Source organism: Camelus dromedarius, chromosome 7 (genome assembly GCF_036321535.1).
Source record: "Camelus dromedarius isolate mCamDro1 chromosome 7, mCamDro1.pat, whole genome shotgun sequence".
NCBI classification, from domain to species: domain Eukaryota; kingdom Metazoa; phylum Chordata; class Mammalia; order Artiodactyla; family Camelidae; genus Camelus; species Camelus dromedarius.
The window spans coordinates 1004580-1026484 of NC_087442.1; the positions used below are offsets into that span (position 1 = coordinate 1004580).

A 21905-nucleotide genomic window follows, 5' to 3' on the forward strand; every position below is an offset into this window, starting at 1 on the left:
CGGCACCCAACCTGGCACCCAACCCGGCACCAGCCGCCTTCGCCGACAGCCACAAGTGACCACACCTCCCAGGGAATCGGTGTGGCTCTGGCCACACACGGACCTTATGAAGCCCCACCTTCTGATCCCACCAACCTGGACTCGTCCAGGATACGAGAGTTGGTTTTTTGATTTTTCAGTGAGGAGGTTAGATAAGAAAAGATATAGTGAGACTGTCTAGTAGGCAATTTCACATTTGCCCAAAGCCACAGGATTCATTACATGTTGGCTTCAACAGTTAAGAGCAAAAGTGGGTTTTGCAGTGTAACTTCTTGGGAAGAAAAGGGGTAAGAGCCAGGTCACTAAGCACAGCTCTGTGCACGTCTACAGAGCTGCCTTAGCAAAAAGCGTCCCCGGGCTTCAAACTGCCCTAAATACGAGAACGCTGCGCTATGTCTGCTCAGACACTGGAGACTGAGCCTGAGGGATTCGTACCTGTATCAAAAGAAGAAAATCCCCCTCCAAAGGCAGGAAATCCACCGAAAGTGGAAAGGAACGACCCTGTGCCTCGGTTCCGGCTCCCACGGGGGCCCCTCTGATTGCTGAAGAAGTCCTCAAATGGGTCTTCTGAAAACAAACAGAAGTGCTCTGTGAAGCCTTTATCCAAGCCTGTTTTCTCACAGGAGAGCTGCAACACGGGGAAGCGGGTTAATGCCTCGTATCACGGTCCCATCAGGAACGACGGCTGACCCCCGAGGTCCAGCAACGCAGCTCGCTGACAGAGCAGCTGACGTCCATCCAACCGGCGTTTCACTTACCTGTTCAATGCAACTAAAGCTAGACCACACTGGGGATTGATTTAAATTAAAAAAAAACACAAGGTACATACACGTGTAAAACTCCACATCACTTAATACACAGACTCGGACAGAGAGCTGCTTTGATATGGGTTTTCCCTGAATGTTCTGGCAGACACTGTCCCAGCAGATGCCACTTAAGAGGTCAGGATGGTTTCACAGCTAAGTCGTCGTACTGCACGGAGTCTGGGCTGCTCCAAAATAATTCAGGAATAAAAAAAAAATGGATTCTCCTCACATATTTACTTGTGACACAGAGAATGTTGCAGCAAGGGAGGCAGAACTTAACGGCTGTCCTGCTGTACCACGCGGGTGCTCGAGAATCCCTTTCACTCTTCTGTAAGCTTGATGTCTCCGAAAACTTTTAGAAAACGTTAGTTGAAGTCAGATTTGGCTAAAGGTCAATCGGCAGACATTACATTGTTCTTTGATAGAAAACCAACACAAACAGGCATTATACAGCTACCAAAGCCGCCACGATGCCCCTGGAAATAAAAACAAAACTAGCCTTGACACTTTAGGGATTGGGGAGGGGGATCAATGAACACTTACTGAACACATGAACTATATAAACTTCGTAAAATAATAGCTGAGGGTCTGTTTTTCATATTTATCAGTGCTGTATTTTTTTGAGGATATGGGAGTCCTTTCAGAAATAAAAACAAGGACCCCTGATGGATGGACAGCAATGCACGAAGGGAAAGAGAAAAGCAACCTAGGACACAGAAACTATCAACTCGTACGGCATATCCTTAAGACAAGGCAGGAGTGACCACAGCAGGGAATTAATACATTTGAGAAGCGGAACAAAATTAAACAGAACAGCACACAGGGAGCATGAAACCAAGTAGAAACTGAGATTCACGGTGCGCTCATGTTTCCAGACAACATGGCCTGAGCAACGTGCCACCCGCAGCGGAACTCAGGCAGCGGTCTGGGAGGACGAGCCCCAGGACAGGACACCTGTTCCCCGAGACCCGGGTGACGACGCAGGGCGAGGTGAGGCCAGGGCGTCCCAAGGAAAGCTCGGGATGGTGGCGGGGGAAGAGGAGGCAGAAACAAGGCCTCGCAGAAACAAGAGAGCCACTCAAAGTGCAGGGAAATGGACCTGGAGAAAGAAACATGCAGAAAAACCGGTCACTGCCGGCTTGCTGAAGGACCCATAAAGAACCAAGCGCTAGAGGAAGGACAGCGCAATCCCAGCAGCCCCGAGGCGGTTTGAGAGTCCCAGCCAGCGGCAGGTGACAGCTGCTCCTGCTCACAAATTAGCCCCCAGATTGTGCTAATTTTACCCAACACATTTTGGAAATTTCTACAAAGCATCATCCTGTTCAAATAAAATCCAAGCGTTCTCTAAGGCACCTCATCCCTTACTGTCACGGCAGCGCCGAACTCAGACCCAACACCCCTGCATCATGCCCCCCACCCCCGTTAAGAGAAACTTTACAAACTCAGTTCAAACTCACAGTGAAGTAATTTTCTCTCACTCCCAAGTGACCATTAGAAAGCATTCACATGGCCAGCTTCAGGCTTACTCCCCACCCCGCGTTCCTGAGCCCGGCGCTCTTCCGCGCACTGAAACTTCATCTACGTCGGCGCACTGCAGCCTTCCACCATGCACCTTTTATCACAGCTGTCATGTTAGTTATTGTTTCTTGAGCTTCGTACACAGCAGCGAAACCTTCCAAGGTTGCTCATGAGGCTTTTGAGAGTACCTGAAGCCAGTGTCCACTGACACCAGTACCGAATAAATGGTTTTAGTTTGTTTACACTGAGCTGATTAAGACTTCCACAAATATAAATCACCTTCTTCAGAAGCCACTTCAGAGAAGGCAGTTGAGTAGTAAGGATGGACAGATTTTGTCATCCTCAAGGGCAGCACGGTACCCCGCTATCAGTGTGTCTAAAAGTGCTTCTGGGTGAGTGAGTGGACTGAGCAGAGCAGGCTGGCCTCCCCAGTGTGGGAGGGACCCGCCCAATCGGCTGTGGGGCTGAACAGAGCAGAAGGCTGAGATTCTCCTGCCTGTCCTGTCGGCTTCCAACCTGCAGCGCAGCTGCCTCGGCCTCTGGGCTCCAACTGGGACATCAGCTCTGCAAATGAGGAAGCTGTCCGTCTCCAGTCAAGTGACCAATTATTAAACACTGAATTTCCTTAGACAGATTTCCTAACTTCCTGTTGGCTCTGTTTCTCTGGAGAACCTAACACAGAACTCACAGGTTTTTAGAAACTGGTCATTTCACAAGTTCTTTAGTCAGGTCTTCACCCCGTAACATGACGGTGTGTCCTGGGCCACCAACGTCACAGGAAACAGGCATCGGCCTGCAAATGAGCCCTGTCTTTTCAGCGCCCTGGGTGTCCTGTATCAAACTCGCCCTCAACTTTTACACCTGCCTGCTCCTCTGAGATATTACACCAAATCCAAGAAGGTGGCATCTGCAAAACACTCAACTGACCGACAATCTAAGTGACAATGTCAGATTTACAGCAAAAAAAGTACACTGAACTGAATGCTGTGGGAAAAAACTGAGCGCAAAACGTGACAAATGTTTACATGCATACATATATATTAAAAGACTTAAGGAAAAACCAAGTGCAAAAAAATGTTTAAAGCCATACATTTTCTGGAATTTTACCAAAATTCAGTATCTGACAGACTAACCACACAGCAATAAAGAGACATCAGCTCAAGTCCAATGCTCTACGCCCGTCTGAAGGGCACCGAGCAAGGCTCAACGCCAAGGTGATGGCCAGTCCTGCCCTCGTCCTGAAGGAAGACGTTCCAGTGAACACAAAACCCAAGCAATGAGAGGCCAGAACTGATGATCCAAGGTGCCAGCTGGCCCCTTCCTCAGGGCCTCCCACACCGACTGCCCAGGCACAAGGGAAAACTGGACATGACACAAGCTCTAAACACATCACGGACTTGTCGAACAAAGGAAAAGTCCTCACAGTGCACCACAGGCGTACCCAGAGCAACCCTCACAGTGCACCACACGCACAATCAGAGCGACCCTCACAGTGCACCACAGGTAACAACCAGAGCGACCCTCACAGTGCACCACAGGCACAACCAGAGAGACCCTCCTCACAGTGCACCACACGCACAACCAGAGCGACCCTTAGGGAAGAGAAAACACGTGAGATTCAAAGGCCGGGGGCAAACAGACCTCAGGGAGGCGATCTCCCAGCTACCCAACACTTCTTCAGGACGAACCAGATTTTTTAAAACATTATTTCTTACATTTTATTTCAAAGGATCTGAAATATACAAAAATGGGAGCAAATTAAAAACACAGCCATGGTGTTAGACTGAACGGGGACCCCAGGGAGCACAGGGTCGGGAGCACACTCTCCACCGCGGCACCTGGCAGCACACAGTAAGCACGCAGTAAACACCTGCCAAGCACATCACCACACTCTCAACTTTCCATACAATTATCTTCTTACAAAATGTAACTTCCAATCACATCACAGGTCTCTTTGGGACGATATTTTCTAAGGTTGCAAAAATCCATCCGAGTCAACAATCCAAAATACACACACTGGATCCAAATCACCCATCTCAGACACCAAGGGCCCAGGTTCCTCGAGAACCTCGCCCCCTCAGAGAAGGACCCTACAGGTAACATTGTGTCTTGCCTGGTAGGCTCCCTTCTGCCCAACACCAACCAGCCAAAGACACTTTCTCCCTTGCCTCCGCCCTACTGCTCCCGCACACCCTGCGCTGTGCCTGTTTTCACTCCCCAAGTGGGAGGAGGCCGCCACAACATGCCTTTGCCTCACCCCCCACCCGCCCTCAGCCACAGGGACCACAACTCCACGAGAAAGATCACGAGCAGACCCTGCAAGGCACTCAGGAAACCCTGACCCACGTGGCCCTGCAAACTGCATCACAAGCCTCCAAACCACAGCACAGGGAGGGCTCTGCTGCCAGCAAGGTGCAGCTGAAGACACCTGCAGACCTCACTGCAGGGGGCACACCCGCGGGGAGGCGCACTCCAGCTCTCACCAGAAAGACCTTGTCAAGAAACCCTTTCCTCTCCCTTACTGGGGGCAGGGGTGATCAGCAGAATACAAAGTACATAGAAAAGCTGAGTATCGCCAGAACATCCCCCCACGTTTGCCAGCAGATGAAAAAGTCTTACGTGAAAATGAACTGTTTTCAAATACCAGCTCCACATTCCAACAGGAAGCTCTCCAGACACAGAGAGCATCCTTCCTGCCCCCACGCCCACACCAGGGAACCACCCACCAGGCGGAGGAGCGGGGCGTCGGTGCTGCCTGCTCCAGGACCTGGCACTGAACGGGGGCCTGCAGTTGTTTCACAGCTGCGTGAAAAGTGCTTTCAACTACCTTAGCTGGACACCTGACACGTTTTCATGTAGATCTGAAGTCTTACTCCTTGCCTCTCTCAAATGAGCCGCAAGCAAGTCAGTCTGAGCCAGAGTAAGGCGGGTACCCCGGCCCCGCGCCGTGTCAGCCCCGCAGGAGAGCTGTGAGCTCGCTCCGCACAGCACCGCATTGCACCGTACCTGACTTCTACTCCCAGTGCATCTGACTTCAGAGGTGTCCCCTTCAAAATCTGCTGCTTCTAAACTGTATAGACACCTCCATACATTGGAGGATAAATTTGGGCCCCCACCAAATGGAGTGAAATTCACCACCCCAGGGCCAGTGAACACAACCCTATGTGGGAAACAGGGGTTCTGCAGACCACAGGGTCAGGATGAGCTCATTCGGGTGGACCCTGACCCCACACTACTAGTGTCCTGATTAACAGGAAATGTGGGCAGAGGCAAGACGTAGAAAGAGGGCATGAGGCGAAGACACAGAAAGATGACACCTGCAGGCCAAGGACCGTCCGAGGGCACCAAAGGCCGGGGAGAGGCCTGGAAGAGGGACGCAGCCCTGCCCACACCCTCATCTCACACCTCCATCCTCCAAGTCTGGCGTCTCCACCACTCAGTATGGGGAGCTTCCCGGGCAGCCCCAGGACACTGACACAGGCAAAGACACTGTTTCCAGGGTCTTCAAAGTTCAGGGTGGCCTGTAGGACAGCTGACTGGATGCTCCTGGAGCCCTCCTCTGCTGTTTCTTCAGTCATCCCCAAAACAGCTGCTGGAACTGGCCACGGACCACATCAAGGCACTAGTAGCAGAACTTTTTATTCCAGGTACACAGAGTAGGCAGGCCAGCCTCCTCTCGGGACACTCGCGGGTACACGAGCAGGGCCTCGAGCTTGGGCCCACTGTCCTCGCTCAGCGGCCCCTCACACTCCTCGATGATCTCCTCCAGGTCCCCTAGACTCGCCCCACCCTCGCTGGACAGGGACTCCAGGTCCTCCCTGGGGGGCCCGCCCAGGCCCCGGCCCCCGCCTTCACTGGGCTCGTCTTCACTAAAGAGATCGAGCTCCTCGCTGGACACCATGTCCACAACCTCACTGTCCTCACTCCGGCTGTCTTCCACCGCCTCCTCTTCAGGCTCCCACTCCTCGCTGGCCACCTCCTCGGACCCTGGGGGAGCAAAGCGACTGACTCACTACCCCCTGCTCGCAGAGGGCAGAGCAGAGGCCACCCCTCCACACCCCGCCTGCCTCATCTGCATGCCCACCACTCCCTCTGCTGAGCGCGGTGACTGTCCGCCACCGAGACCACTACCAAGGGGGGGGGGGGGGCCCTGAAGTGAGCACGCTCTCTGGAAGCAGTTTCCGGCTGCAGAGCGTGGTTTGGGCTTTCGAACATGAAGGCACAAACCAATAAGCATGTCTTCCCAGCAGCACTTCCTGCTCTGATTCGCTGCTTTCCTGTCTTAGAACACGTTACAGAGCAGTGGAGTCCTTCAATAATAAAGAGATCATCCTAATTCAAATTACTGTAATCCCTACTCATTTGTTTCTCCAACTTACATTCTCACAAGGGCTAGTTTTTGTGTGCTCCATATTTGGGGAAGAATTTAAACAAAGTTGGCAAGCCTTGAAAGTCTGGCCTGCACCCCTCCGTCTCAGAGCCAGTGCTCAGGGCAAGTTCAGAAGCAGCCTCCACTACCTCCCCACCCCCGGAGGAGGGCTCCCACCAGCAGGACCCCAGGTCCACGTCCTCTCTTCACAATGTGACGTTTCTCAGAGCTTGGTCCCCGGGCACAGAATTGCTTGCAGCCTGTCCAACGCCCCTCACACCTTCACTCTCCCCACCAGCTTGCTGGCTCTTCTCATTTCCTTCTCTTTTATTTGGGGAGTCTGAAGTCAGACATGGCATTTTATATTCTGACAAATGCAGAACCAAGCTCAAAATGTCTTTTAACAGATTTCGAGCTATTTTTCTTGGTTTTTTGGTAAACCAAACAGGGGAGGGGGAAAAGTGGGTCGTATCAAAAGTGAAGATGAAAAGACCACGCACTACTATGAATGGACATGGCAACAGTGCTGAGTGAGCAGGATCTGGAAGCTGATAAACATGAACCCAATCACCACCAAAGCAGAACCCCCAGCCCTACGCCCACGGATCTGCCCTGGACGTACCGCCAGCGCACTGCACCGTGAACTCAGACACGCAGTAGCCGTGGGCCAGCTTCTCCTCCTGCGTGTAAATCCTGAGAGCCTGAAAATGGAAGGCACCTAGAACACCTAGAATGGATGAAGACGGAATCACTGCCACACCGCTTGTGGGCACCACAGGGAAATGTCTGCTGTTAAAAACTTAAGCATCCCAGGATATAAGACAGAGGCTGGAGAGCCTTGAGTTATGGGAAGACTGGGCACCTCCTAAACTCGGCTCTGAGTCCAACAGAAGGCACTTCTGCGAGCGAGCCACAGCGGCAACCTCTCGCGCTTCTCTGTGAAATGCACGTGCCGGCTAGTGCTTCAGGTTCACAGTGCTCCGTCTAGGAGACATGGAGCCAGCACGTTTAACAGCTGACAGTGGGTAACGGTTACTTACTCATCCACCCTTACTCTAGAAAGAGCTGCTCAAGGAAAGCCACTTGTAATGAGAAAGCCTGGCCTGTCCGATCTGTTCCCAGGAAAACGAAATCTGGCCACCATTCAGGTACTAAGGGACTCGCCCTCACTGCTCTTTCTTTTGAAAGGAAACTAAGTGCTCAAGCAACATGAGAGAGGCCCGGCCTCGGCAGGGCTCCTGCCTCATGAGCCTCCGCCTGCAGCTGGAGGTCCAGAGAACAGAGACGGGGCCCAGGAGATGCGGGCTACCAAACACAGGCCTCACCCAACACTGCCTGCTCCCCAAACCAACACTCCAGGGTGTGCCTCAGACTGTGAATAAACACAAAGGTAATTTTAAGACAGGAAAGAGAAATAGAATCCTTTGCTTTTCCTACAGTAAGATTTCTTACGTCCATGAAGGACAACCGATAAAGGACGTGCTACTGCCTGTATTCACAGGGATCCTTCCCAACACGCGCCTGTCTGCGGTAGCCGTGTAATTACAGCAGAAAGTCTTCCAAACCCTTTCTTGGTCTCCTCCCCCAGTCAGCTCCTGTTGTCACATGTCAGTGAAGTAGTACATACATTAACACACACACACCACTCCCTCCGTAAGCTCCCTTCTTAAAAAGTCACGCCACACCACAGAAAAAACGAAGGACAGTCTCCGAACCCCCGTCTGAAATAAACTGAGGGGTGCACCATTTAAAAGGCCCAACACCTACCAGACACGGCGGTGAGGACCCCTCCTTGCGCCCGCGATGGGCAAGGCCCACCGTCTTCCTGTGGGACTGTGCACAGAGCTGTACTTCGTGTCTCCCTCTGGAGGTGCCGCAGATGCTGCTCAGTCTTCTCAACCAGCCTCCCAGGAACCAAGGGGCAAACACAGGATGTGTTTCCCCTCAATGAGCCGAAAGACAACAGTGGCCACAGCAGCGCAGTGAGCCCAACCTCCCAAGTCACCCGGCACACCGGACAGTCCCTGCAGCGGAGGAGCACCTCCAGCAGACACCACCGCGGGCTCACAACACTGCCCGCGTCCAGGACTCACAGGACAACCCGAGTCAGGCACAGGGGCCAGACATGCAGCTGCTGAGAGACCCTCTCCTACGACGAGGCAGCAGCTAGAGCGCCAGGTCTCGGTGAGCATGACTGTCCCTCCAAGATGGGAACCGGCGACGCCTCATCCCAGAGACACCCCTTCTTCCCGGAAAGTGTGACCTCGACAGTCACAACACAGCACAATCAGAAAAGCACGCACAAAAGGAATATGGACACAAACATACGTCTGTATTGCACGACTGAAACATTATCCTGTGCACCAGAAACTGACACATAGTATACTTCAATTTAAAAAAAAAAAAAAAAAGCACGCTCACAGATCAAATTTCTGAAAGTCATCTGCTGTGATGGGCAGTGTCTACTAAGCGTGTGACAGGGCAAATTCACACAGAATTCACTGTTCAGTCAGAAACAGCATTTCTGGGCCCTCAGTGTCCACAACCTTATCACTGCCTAATCACAGTGGCAAAAGAAGTTAATTAGAATCAAAAACAGCAAATGAATACATTACAGCCTTTATTATGCTAATGTGCAAGGTTTAAATTTAAAACATTTTTCCAAAGGGAGAAGAAAAAGAGGTTTGGTTAAACCCCTGCACTGCTTAGACACAGTTTAAGAACAAGCTCCAACAGTGGGTAAACAGAAATGGTACGTCAGTCTTCACGTGAGCCACAGACAGCCCACGTCAGACGGCCCAGATGAGGAACTTACCGAAGAAGTCGAATGAAAATGGGTCCCTTCCACCAAAAAAGTCCCTGAAGACGTCATCTGGGTTTCGGAATGTGAAGCCAAACTCAAACGGACTGTCAAAGTGAATTCCACCTACAGAAGCACAGCACAGCTTTCAGTTTATGGACTCCCGACCTTAGCAGGCAATTACTTGTCTACAGAACACTGTATAAATCGTGACCTAAAAAAGGAAGTATTTCATAACCCCGAGGCTCCCTCAGGCCCTGCCTCGATCAAAAGGACCTGTGCCTGGAGTTGGCGAAACCGCTGGACTTCAGTGCTCCGGAGATGCCTGCACACAGGGCCCACCACCTCTAAATCTGTAATTACACTACTTGCATTTCCGTTATGAAACGTCATGGAAACCAAGCACATAAACATTCACTCGCACGACGTTGTGTGTGGCTGGCTGCAGCATTCATGCCCAATGCGCACCGTGCAGCCGACAGGACAGTGGTCACTGCGGGAACTTTTCATCAAAAACACACACATCTAGGCCTCACCACCAGAGGTAGTTCCTCTGGTAACTAATTTTTCAAAAGAATCTGTTTTTCAAAACTTAAACATATTTTGACAAAATATCAGGTACTGACTTAGGGGTACAAACTCACAGTAAGGTTTTAGATTACTTCATAGAACACCAAATATACTCTCTAGCCTAATAAAAATTTTTATTAGACTTTTCCAATGCTATCAATTTCTCCTTCCTCTCCCCAATTCAGCCCACTCGCCAGGCTGCAAGTATATTATTTACTGAAACACAACTGTCCAGGGGAGTAACAAACTGAAGCCCTTGTGAGACTCGTGTCATCAGACCACCTCTCGGCAAAAGGCCAAGAGAAGGACCGCATGCACACACGTACCTCCACCGCCACCGTTTAATCCTTCTTTGCCATATCTGTCGTAGATGTCCCGTTTTTTAGCTATAAATTTAAAAAGAAAAGTCAGTAAAGACAAGCTCTTTACCTTCAAAATTTAATAAAGCATTTCCAAAGTTATAAATCAAAGAACCAATGCAGTTCTCAATTTTTCACCATTAGTTTAAGGAGCTAGGCCGCCCTTACTTTAAATGAAAAGGGGGAAGAGGGAAAATCTAAGTACATCTCTCCTTAAAAACAACTCAGTACAAAGTCTAAAATATTTATTCCCTCGTACTGCCCAGAGAGCCCACGCAGACCACACGAAAGCCACACTACGAAGCTGCAAAACCATTCCACCCTCCAAGTGCCCCTTCTCACTGTCAGGTCTGATTGGGGGTGAGATCTGCAACACTTGGTGAGGGTAGAAAGCAGAGGTCCGCAAAGCCAGAATAAAAGCCAGTCCACACCCTACAGCCTGATCCCCCAGGAAAGCAACAGGCCAGCGGAGCCTTATGATGCTCTGCTGTGCCTGGTCATCTTATCATTCATGTTCTAGAAGAAAAAGGATTAAGATGTAGCCCTTACAGACACATAGGTTATTTTGATAGACCATCTGTATTCCCCTAAAATCTCAGGTTCTACAGAATCGTGTGTGAAATAACAGGGGTGACAGAGGAAACAGGAGGAGAAGCTAATCATTCAGACACCCTTTGATCATCAGTCTCTTAAAAACAACCATGCACCTGTGACAGTTAACTCCTGAGGCTGAAGGCGACGTTAAGAGACCATGAAAAATACACTCTCTCGAAAAAATAAAAATAAATAAAAAAATAAAAGTAAAAAAGAACAAAAGCATTCCTATGGGAGTTTAAAGGTTCTCTTTCTGCCAAAAATCAAGTTTGACTTTAGTCCTCAAATTTTTCTAACGCCCCTGGTCCCACAAATCTGGGAGTAACGGGTCAGCAGACAAACAAACGGCAATGACGATGACGAGTTACTTGTGAAGTAAGACATCGGGGCATTCCTTTCACACAGAGGGGGAGGGCTACCAGCAGCTAAAACAAGCATGGGCACGTGTTAACCATTACCACGTGGTGAAGGTTACATGGAGCTTTTTCTAAAATAAAAAATTGTCTTTCATAGTGACCCTGACCATATGTAGCTACACTTGGCCCAAGTGTCCACTCTCTGCGGTCAATGACATGCTTCTGCCGTGACTCACACCAGGCCACCCAGCACTGCTTCCAGGCAGAGTGATGTCAGCAGTTTTCGTACACAGTTCTGCTGTCTGACCCTAATCCCAGGACCCTCACACGAGGCTTTTCTACAGAGAACCCAGCGGTTCTAACTGGCTAACAGCTACCTCTGCATGATCCATGAAACTAAGCCACAAGATCTGACTTTCAGTCCCTACTTTCAACACCTAAGCTCTCGACCTGGGGTGGGAAAACCTACCTACATGTTGTGAAGTCTGAATCTCAGCTGTATGCACCAAGTTGTACTTCCTGAAACTAACGAAATCCTTTCAAGCAGTAAAAGCAGAGTGGGTTTCAGTAAGGAATTGTGGGGGAGAGATCACGACACCAACAACACAGGTGGCCTCACCACCACTAACCCGGAAAGATTTCCCCATCCTCTGACCAGGGGGTCAGGAAATGGCCATGCTAGGAGAACTCGCTGGAGGCCAGGGTGCTCCACAGTAACCGAGGGGCCGCCGGGAACAGCAATGTCAAATTGTAGCAAGAGGAGCAGCTTTGTTCTCAGTGACCCCAGCCTCACTCAGCCATATGTGTCCTCCCTCTGCGAGCCCTGGGGAGGGTCCGCCCCCCGCGCGAGGCTGCTCACCATCTGATAACACCTCATACGCCTCAGCCACTTGCTTGAATTTTCTCTCCGCTTCTTCTTTATTCTCAGGATTTTTATCTGGATGCCATTTCAGGGCCAGTTTCCGGTATCTTAAAAAGAGCAAAATGGTACTGTTCACATCCAATGTCCAGAAATTCAACGGACTTAGAAACATAATTAAGCACAATAAGAGCTTCAGAGCTGCAAACTAGTGAGATTAATATTAGTTTCTATTGTAACATCTCCTTTTCTCCCAGAATGAAATAAATAAGCTCTAAAATCCAGGCAGCATAATACAAATCAACCTCTAGAGACAGGAAAAACGTTTTAAAAATGTCTGAGGACCAAAGTGTTATGCACAGTGTGCACTCATGGTGACAGGCTGAGGGAGTCTGGAGGGCCCTGCAGACGAAGACCCAGCATGACTGCGTCCGCGTGTCTGTGTCAGTGGGCAAGGCCAGCCAGCAGCCACAGCACAGGCAAGTGCTCCTGGTATCTTCACAACTCAACATCTCAATTCAGGATCCACTCAAACAGGTCACGACCAAGGTCGGTCTGCTCCAAGGTTACAGTTAACTTTCACAAGCACATGCTTCCCAAACACCAAAAAACAAAATGAAACAAAGCAACCTCTTTTCTAGTTAACTAGGCATAAGCAGTCCACATTGCAGAGGGGGGACACAAACAGGGGAGCAGGTGTGACCCTTAGAATAAGAACCAGACTGACCTTTCAACACTTACTAACGTAAGGCTGCTGTGGTTCGATTTACTTTTGTCATTTTAATAAAAAGAAAAACCTCAGCATAACTCATTAAAATCTGATTAGAGCTGGGATCATAATGCTAAGCCAGTCCTTTATTCTCCCATCATTGTGGACCATCCGTGTAGTAGCAGACCAAGACCCCTAAAGTGCTACAAATCCTCCATTAAAAAAAAAGACAAGCCACATGAAAGACTAAAGAGAGAAAGAACAACTGCTCTGCACTAGGGTGCTCAAGTGAAAATGAAAAAATGGGAGTCCAGGGTAAGTTTAAAGTGTCTACGCCTTGTGAAAAACTACGCATTTTTTCAGACTCCAGGCCTAACACGTTAAGTTAAGGAGCACCACACCCCCTTCGATGTGGACCTCTGACTCAAGTCTGACCAACACACCACTGCTTCAGTGCCGGAGGGGAGGCTAGCACTCAAGTGGAGGGAAAGCGCTCGGCCTGTGACTCAAACACAGAAAAGGATGCAGGTTTCGCAGGAGAAATGGGAAGGGAGGTGCCAGCCACACACGGCTTGTCCTCAAGGAAAAGTTCCGTGGTCCCGGCACATGAACAAGGGCAAGAGTCAACAAGAGGGACTGTCCTAAGAATACGCCACCAGCAGCTCATTAAAAGTAAGGAGGTGGCGGGGGGGGGGGTTCAGGGGCAGAGTGCGTGCTCAGCATGCACGGGGTCCTGGCTTCAGTCCCCAGAACCTCAGTTTAAAAAAGAAAGAAAAAGAAAAAAAGAAATAAGTTAAATTGTAGTCCAAGGCAGTATTTACTCAACTGCATACTTAACAGAAAAATCTTGATCCTTTCACCAGCAGCAGACTGCACACTTCCAGGTCCCCCCGGAGACTCCGACCAGCCCTGCTCTGCGCTCATCCAGCACGATGAAGACCTGCTTTTCCCTGAGTGAGTCACGGTGCTGTGCACATACTGCGTTTATTCAAGAACAGTGCAAAATCTCCAACCGTATCAAGCTGCTCTTGGCCGTGCCCGTGACCAGGTGTGAGCTCTCAGGTGCGTCCCCGTCGCCTGGCCCCGACGGGGCAGCTGCTCCTACCCGGTGTCCTGGCCCAGGTTTGACCCGGGGCGCTCGGCAAGCAGCTTCAAGTACGCCCAACTCCGCGGCCAGCCTGCTGTACTGGGGCTCAGCATTTTAAAATAAACCACTTGGTTCAAAACCCCTCAATTTCCACCTACAAACCTAAGACTAGTAGCACAGGCTTCATCATGTATTAAAAAGCTGGTCCCTACAACACAAACGGGAGCTTCGTTCCCAATTATTTCAGGCATCCTTATCAGTTTGGAGCTACGCTAAAAACCTGTAAAATCTAATGACATTTTCTGCTATTCACTAATACCAAAAGACTTAAGCAGATCCCAATTTACCTTGAGAGCCGCCTGTGACCCGAGACTTGCCTCGTGTGCTCACGTGGGGCAGGCCCCTGTCACACAGGTGAAGGCAGGACAGACAGCAGTGCAGGCCCCAGGCTTTAACGCGGACCAGGTGGGGTCACGCAGCGGGGATGCTTTTTAACAACTGCACCGAGGGGGTTTTGGCAGCATGTGCTGTGAGTGCCAGGGCAGCTCCACTTCACAGTCCGATGTCAAAGCTCTCTGAGGTTCTTTCACATCCTCAGTTAGTTTCCATCTAATTCCAGAGGAAATGGAATCCACTGTCCCAGGGCAAAGTAACAGGAACTCGAGTGCCCTTCTCCCTAAATGCAAGTGTACGGCGGGCCTAGGGCTGAGAAGGCAGAAGCTACTGTGCTGCCTGCTGTCTAAAACTAAAACTAAACCATGGCCTTCAAAGACTTACGCCACGTCCACTGCCACTGCCACACTCAATAAAAACTTACACCCCCAAACGACCAACGTACAACTGCACAGATTTACTGTTTCAGAAACATGATTACTTACGCCTTTTTAATGTCCTCAGCTGAGGCATGTCTCTGCACGCCTAGAACTTCATAGTAATCCACCATGTTTCAACAGGCTGTTGGAACGAGTCCTGCAATCAGAAAACCGTGGTCAGTGACAGGACTGTCGAGGTTGGGCTCGTCATGGGGCTGGGAACAGAGCAGGAGGGAGAGTATGTCACCTTGCTGGGCACTAAGCACCAGCCTGCTGGGCTGGGGCCTCCTCTGGGAACTCATTCTGAGGCTCGTGCCCTATGACCCTTCTTGCTGCGGGGGAGGGGGGGCGTGCTCTGAAATAGGCTAAGAATAGCCTAAACTAAATAAAACTGACAGATGACCCCGAGGCAGAGACTCAGGCCCCGGGGGAGCGTGAGTTCCCTCCTCCCTGGTGCACTCCTATGCGGCCACCAGCATGAACATGCTGTCCCTGCCCTGAGGACACAGCATGGGGGCCACACAGGCACCTTCCAGGTCAGGCGGCTCTCGCCAGGGACCAGCCAACGCCCTCCCACGCGTCCCTTTGGAGGGAAAAGGGAAAGGGCTCTGACTCAGGGCTATTCCTGCACCGTCCTCCCTGTGGCCTCAAACACCCGTCCCTCTGACAGAAAAACTTATGATGCCCTGCTGTCAGTAGAAGGAAAAGATGCCCTGAGACGGAGCCTTCATAGGAAACTCAGCAGCGGAGACCCGCTTCCCCTGCAGCCGCTTCCAGGGGCCGGAGGGTACAGTCCAACAGATTTGGCCTCAGGTCCCACATGTGCTCCCTCTTAACACAGGACATCTAACGAATTTACACCTTCACTTGACTGGCTAAATCACTTCATTAAACCAATGACCAAAAACTTACATGAAAGGCCTATTTCACACAGCAGCACAAAATAGCTTTGCCCAATAAAGTAAGTTCTTTGCTCAAAACCAAAGCTAGCTTTCCTGCAGCCCTTCCAAAAACTCTAGTATCAAATTTTGAAAAGAAAGGTAGTGACTATAAACAAATACATGAGATCATAACCTCCCTGAGGCCATTTTGCTGAGGTAGAACAACGTTAAAGTTGTGTAATATCACAACTGGGAAGTATTCCTTGTCTCAGGACAAGATGCACAGTGGTATATTTCTACTTTCCAATGCTGGGGAGCAACCATTGGCTGGGAGGGGGTACCTGTTACAACATGACTCCGCATGAAGTCATGTTGTGACCCTCATCAAACACAGAACTCTGCACAGAAGGGTCAGGAAGAAGCACACACAGAGAAAGTCAATTTGGTACCAGTCCAAGGACCCCAGGCCAAATTCACTCAAAAATATCACAGGATAATCAAAAATAAAAACCCCTCCTACCACCTCAAAAAAATTCCAACGACCATGTCTGAAAAGACAGCTGAGCTCCCAAGGAAGTGGCAGCTCAGAAACCACCCGAGAACTAACTGCAGCCGGAGCAGCGCTGGAGGCGGGAGGACAGAACTGCTCCTGAGGCACAGGAAGCTGGCAGCGGCGAGGAAGAGACACACGATGGGGGAAGCTCCTCAAAAGGCTGCGGCTGAGAGAAAGGGGGACAGAGAAGAACTCTTCTCTACTGAACTGCAATGAAGGGGCGGGGAGCACCCTGAGAACCCAGGTCTTCAGCCTCAGGTGCGCAGAATGGACTCTCAGGACCACCATCAGCCCACAGTGCTCCGAGCTCTCCACCACATGCCACCCCAGGACGGGGAAGCACACACAGCTGCACCGGACAAGTAAGTGTCTACAACCCATGTCACAGAGATGCCAGAGGAAGACAATCTCTGCTGAGATGAGCTCAGAAACATGAGAAAAGCATCAGATGGGTAAGAGCTAGAAGACCTCCAGGAATGTGAAATGAGAACAACCCAAAAGGGAACACATCATAAAGTGTTCAGAAAATAATCACAATAAAAGTGGAAACCACAATGGGGGTGGGGGACCATCTGCTGCTCTGGAAATAACTGCAATAATGGTAATAACATTAACACGGCTGCTGTGATTTACAAGTGGACTAAACAGAGAGTGATGTGGAAGTTAGAGCTGAGAAAATCATCCAGTGAAGGAGAGACACTGAAATAGAATAAGATAAAACATAAACCTAGGGGAGGGGATAGCTCAAGCGCTAGAGCACACGCTTAGCAATGCACAAGGTCCTGAGTTCAATCCCTAGTACTTCCTCTAAAAACAAATAAACCGAATTACCCTCCCCCTCCAAAAATTTTAAAAATTAATAAAACATAAATCTAAAGATAAGCAAGAGGCCAAGATCAAGAGGAAATGAGAGGTGGTGTTGAAACTGGTCACTCGTCTCCAGAACTAATCAAACATAAAACAGGGCCAACTCACAAACCAAATCCAACAACACAGTAAAAGGCTCATACACCACTAAGCAGGATTCATCCCAGGGACGCAAGGATTTTTCACAAGTCAATCAAGGTGATGCACCACACTAACAAACTGAAGAATAAAAACCATATGATCATCTCAATAGACGCAGAAAAGCTTTTAATGAAATTCAACATCCATTTAAGATTAAAAAAAAAAAAAAAAACTCCAAAAAGCCAGCACAGAGGAAACATACCTCAACACAGTGAAGACCGCTTATGACCAACTCACAGCTAACATCACACTCCATGGTGAAAACCTGAAAGCATTTCCTCTAAAATCAAGAACAAGCCAAGGATGCCCGCTCTCACCACTTCTGTTCAATGTAGTTTTGGAAGTCCTAGCTAGAGCAATCAGAGAAAAACAAATGGAATCCAAATTGGAAAGGAAGACATAAAACTGTCACCATCTGCAGATGACATGATTACTCTCCATATAAAATCCTAAAGACACCACCAGAAAACTACTAGAACTCATCGATGAATTTCGGTAAAGCTGCAGAATGCAAAATCAAATACAGAAATCCATTGCACTTCTATACACTAGCAACAATACCAGAGAGAGAAATTAAGGAAATAATCCCATTACCACTGTATCAGAAAGAATAAACACCCAGGAATAAACCTACCTAAAAAGGCAACAGACCAGCACTCTGAAAGCTGTAAGATGCTGAAGAAAGAAAGTGAAGATGACACAGATGGAAAGATACGCCACTTTCCTGGACTGGAAGAATGAACAGTTAAGATGACCACACTACCCAAGGTGATCTACAGATTCGATGCAGTCCCTATCAAAGTACCAATGGCATTTTTCACAGCACTAAACCAAAAAAATAAAAAATCTGCATGGAAACACAAGACCCCGAATAGCCAAAACAGTTTTGAAAAAGAAGAATGGCACTAGAGGAATCATGCTGCCTGACTTCCGAGTACACTACAAAGCTAGTCATCAAAACAGCACGGCATTGGCACAAAAACAGAGATCAATGGAACGGGACAGAAAGTCCAGAAATCAATCCATTCCTTACCTTCAATTCATCTACAAAAAGGAGGTGAGAATAGACAATGGAGAGAAGACAGTCTCTTCAATAAGTGGTGCTGGGAAAACTGGACAGCTACATGTAGAAGAATGAAATTAGAACATCCTCTAACACCACATAAAAAAATAAACTCAAAATGGAGTAAGAACCTAAATGTAAGACCACATACTATAAAACTCCTAAAGGAAAACATAAGCAGAACATTCTTTGACATATATCACAGCAGTCTTTTTTTGGATCCGTCTCTTATTTAATAGAAATAAAAGCAAAAATAAACAAATGGGACCTAATGAAACTTAAAAGCTTTTGCACAGCTACGGAAACCATGAACAAAACAAAAAGACAACCAATAGAATGGGAGACAATATTTGCAAATGATAGGACAGACAAGGGCTAATTTCCAAAATATACAAAGAGCTCAATACAGCTCAATATCAAAAACAAACCCCATCAAAACATGGGCAGAAGACCTAAAGAGACATTTCTCCAAAACACACAGAGAGCCAAAAGGCACATGAAAAGATGCTCAACATCGCTACTTACCAGAGAAATGCAAATCAAAATTACAGTGAGGTATCACCTCACAGCAGTCAGAATGGCCATCATCATCATCAAGTCTACAAATGATAAATGATGGAGGGAATGTAATTTGGTGCAGCCGTTACGGAAAAGAGTATGGAGATACCGTGAAAAACTAAAAATAGAGTTACCATAAGATGCAGCAATCCCACTCCTGGGCATATAACCAGAAAAGACAAAAACTAATTCAAAAAGACACACGTGCCCCACTGTTCATGGCAGCACTATTTACAATAGCCAAGACTTGGAAGCAACCTAAGTGTCCATCGACAGATGACTGGATAAAGAAGTTGTGGTGTGTACACACACACACACACACACACACACACACACGAATACTACTCAGCCATTAAAAAGAATGAAGTAATGCCATTTGCAGCAACGTGGATGGACCTGGAGATCGTCACACTAAGTCAAGTCAGTCAGACAAAGACAAACATATCATCTGTATGTGGAATTATTAAAAACTTACACAAAGGAGCTTATTTACAAAGCAGACTGTGGTTACGGGGTGGGGCGGTCTGTAGGTGCACCTGCTGGCACACCACAGATGGACACGGTCCTGCTGCACAGCCTGTGAGCATCTATAATGAAAAGGTGCACGTGTGTAACTACATCACTACGCTGTACACCTGAAACACTGTAAATCAACTACTTCAATAAAAAATCAGTTTTAAAATGGAAAAAAGAAATAAAAAGATTTTAAAAACCAGGGCCAACTCCTTTTTTCCCCCAGCTTGACCAAATTACAGTTGACAGAATTCTTTACATTTAAGGTGTAAAACGTGCCAACATACACTGTGAACTTACTACAATCGAGTTCACTAGCTTTTCCATCACCTCAGATACCATTTCTTTTTAGTGCTGAGAGCACCTAAGACCTACTCTTAGCAAACTTCAAGTTACGTGACACTTCACTATTCCCTCTACTCACTGCGCTGCATGTGAGGTCTCCAGAAATCACTCGTCTCTTACTGAAGGTCTGCACCCTCTGAATGACATCTCCCGGAGCCCCCAGCCCCAGGCAGCCACTCTTCTACATTTGTTTCCTTCAGTGTCAGTTTCTTAGATCCCGTATGGACGTTGAGATGCAGGGCTCGTCTCTGTGTCTGGCTTACCATCCTCCACGTTGTCACAAGTGGCAGGTAGGATTTCCTACTTTTTTAAGGCTGAGTAGTTCAGTTCACCCTCAGCCCTGCCACCACCTGGGAGCACCCAGAGCCCAGGGTGCCATGTGGACAGCAGAAAGCACAACCTGCTGCTCAAGTGTAAGGATAAACACACTGGTCGAAAACAAGCTTGAGGACAGCACGTGAGGAAGACAAATGCGCAGGACGTCAGTTCCACGCGGACCTTACAAAAGCAGGAACAGTGTAATGGTGGACACCGTGGGTTGGGAGAACCGGGGAGGTGTCGTCCAAAGTGTACAGACCTGCAGCCGGAAAACGAATACGTTATGGAAACTGGACGCCCAGTACCGTGATTACAGCCAACAAAACAGGATTTTGTAACATTCAGAGATGCTAAGAGACTAGATCTTAAATGTTCTCTCTGCATAAAAGGTGATTACATGTGACAGAGGTGTTAGCTAACTCACGTAGTAATCATACTGCAGTACATCAATGATTCAAATCAACCTGTCTCAAATCAATTACATCTCCATTTTTAAAAATAAAATTTCAGAAAGAAAATGTAACCTTACATGATGAGAGAGGGCCACACAGGGATCCTCGTGGGAAAGCGTAACACAGGACTCCAAAATTTTTTAATTTAACAAAACACGTATAAGCAGGCATAATTCTAAGTGTCCTATAAACCTTAACTCATTTAACTCAAATACTTCAGTAAAACAAAATAAAGATATCCTAAAATTGAATGTTTTGTTTTCTCAGCTTTTTTAAGACACAACTGACATATAACATTGTACAAGTTTAGGGTGTACATCATGCACCTTAATTTCATTAAAACTAAATTTTTTTTTAAAACTACAACTGACCCTTGAACAACGCAGCTTTGAGCTTTACAGGTCCACCTGCGTGTGGATTTTCTCTTTCTTTCTTTCTTTCTTTCTTTCTTTTGTGTGTGTGTGTGGTGGGGGTGACTAGATTTCTTTCTTTTCTGAGGAGGTGCTGGGGACTGCACCCAGGACCTTGTGCACGCGGAGCACGCCCTCCACCGCTTGAGCCATATCCTCTCCCTCGGATTTTCTCAGTAGAAATACTAGTAACTTTTTTAGATACTTGCCACAATTTGAAAAAACTCACAACTGTGCAGCCTAGAAATATTGAAAAAAAATTAGGCACATTATGAACACAAAAGAGATAGTGTAGATACCAGTCGATCCTCACATAGGCATAAGGTGAGTGATACTTAATATAAAACTAGTAACGTTCTAGTCTTCTTACTGTTTTCAAACTTTGCTTCCAAATTATTACATCACCATACAGAATGTCTCTCCCTCCCATGTCAGCTTATCATCGCAAGGAAAAGTGTTTTTTATGTAACAATGTTTCCAATACTGTCTTATAAGTAATTGTAATACTGTAAGCCATAAAAATGCTGTAGGATTCGCTCCTCAGCGTGCAGGCCAGGCTCTCTGAAGCCTCACAGCTATCACTATGCTGCCTCAACAGTCATTCGCTGCTTCTTCGTTATCAGTGTGTGAATCATCACACCCATAAAGAGACGTGTATTTCTTTTCCACAGTATCTTTTCATTTTTGTTGTCTTGTGTTAACATCTACAGTGTTTTGTATCACATAAGACAATACTGATGTAGGTACTGACAGACAATTCACATTCTAAACAGATATTGTGGGGGGGGGGTACAGCTCAGTGGTAGAGCCCATGCTTTTAGCAATGCACAAGGTCCTGGGTTCAATCCCCAGTACCTCCGTCAAAATAAATAAACAACCTAATTACCCTCCCCACCTAAAAAAAAATTAAAATACAGATAAACTAA

The 21905-nt window shown here is 48.0% G+C and overlaps 2 protein-coding genes across 5 annotated transcripts in view; both read right to left on the reverse strand.

The window, feature by feature from the left end:
• DNAJB6 (DnaJ heat shock protein family (Hsp40) member B6) overlaps positions 1–21905 on the reverse strand; it is a 60883-nt gene that overhangs the window by 19995 nt on the left and 18983 nt on the right. For 2 of the 4 annotated variants that reach the window (XM_031455822.2, XM_064487145.1), the window contains exons 2-6: positions 14945–15035; positions 12271–12380; positions 10429–10488; positions 9548–9658; positions 475–606 (exon numbers count right to left, since the gene is read on the reverse strand). In XM_031455822.2, coding sequence (XP_031311682.2) covers positions 475–606; positions 9548–9658; positions 10429–10488; positions 12271–12380; positions 14945–15009 — 478 coding nt within the window. In that variant the 5' untranslated portion in view covers positions 15010–15035. Of the gene's footprint in view, positions 1–474; positions 607–9547; positions 9659–10428; positions 10489–12270; positions 12381–14944; positions 15036–19416; positions 19529–19878; positions 20377–21905 lie in introns of all 4 variants that reach the window. The other 2 variants (XM_064487142.1, XM_064487143.1) reach the window with 2 other exon arrangements.
• On the reverse strand, positions 615–9175 carry LOC135321723 (uncharacterized). The gene is made up of 4 exons (XM_064487774.1): positions 9154–9175; positions 8500–8820; positions 7355–7459; positions 615–6350 (listed from the first exon to the last, which is right to left on the reverse strand). The coding sequence occupies exons 1-4, from the start codon at positions 9173–9175 to the stop codon at positions 5986–5988; spliced, it is 813 nt and encodes a 270-aa protein (XP_064343844.1). The 3' UTR covers positions 615–5985.

What these genes read in the sequence shown, in the direction of transcription:
- LOC135321723 (XM_064487774.1), bottom strand. Translation starts at nt 9,175, where the DNA reads ATGACTTTCAGAAATTTGATCT. An exon ending in GGTCCTCACCGCCGTGTCTG is followed by an intron (nt 7,460 to 8,499) that starts GTAGGTGTTGGG and finishes CATCCATTCTAG; the next exon opens with GTGTTCTAGGTGCCTTCCAT. An exon ending in CACGGTGCAGTGCGCTGGCG is followed by an intron (nt 6,351 to 7,354) that starts GTACGTCCAGGG and finishes TTGCTCCCCCAG; the next exon opens with GGTCCGAGGAGGTGGCCAGC.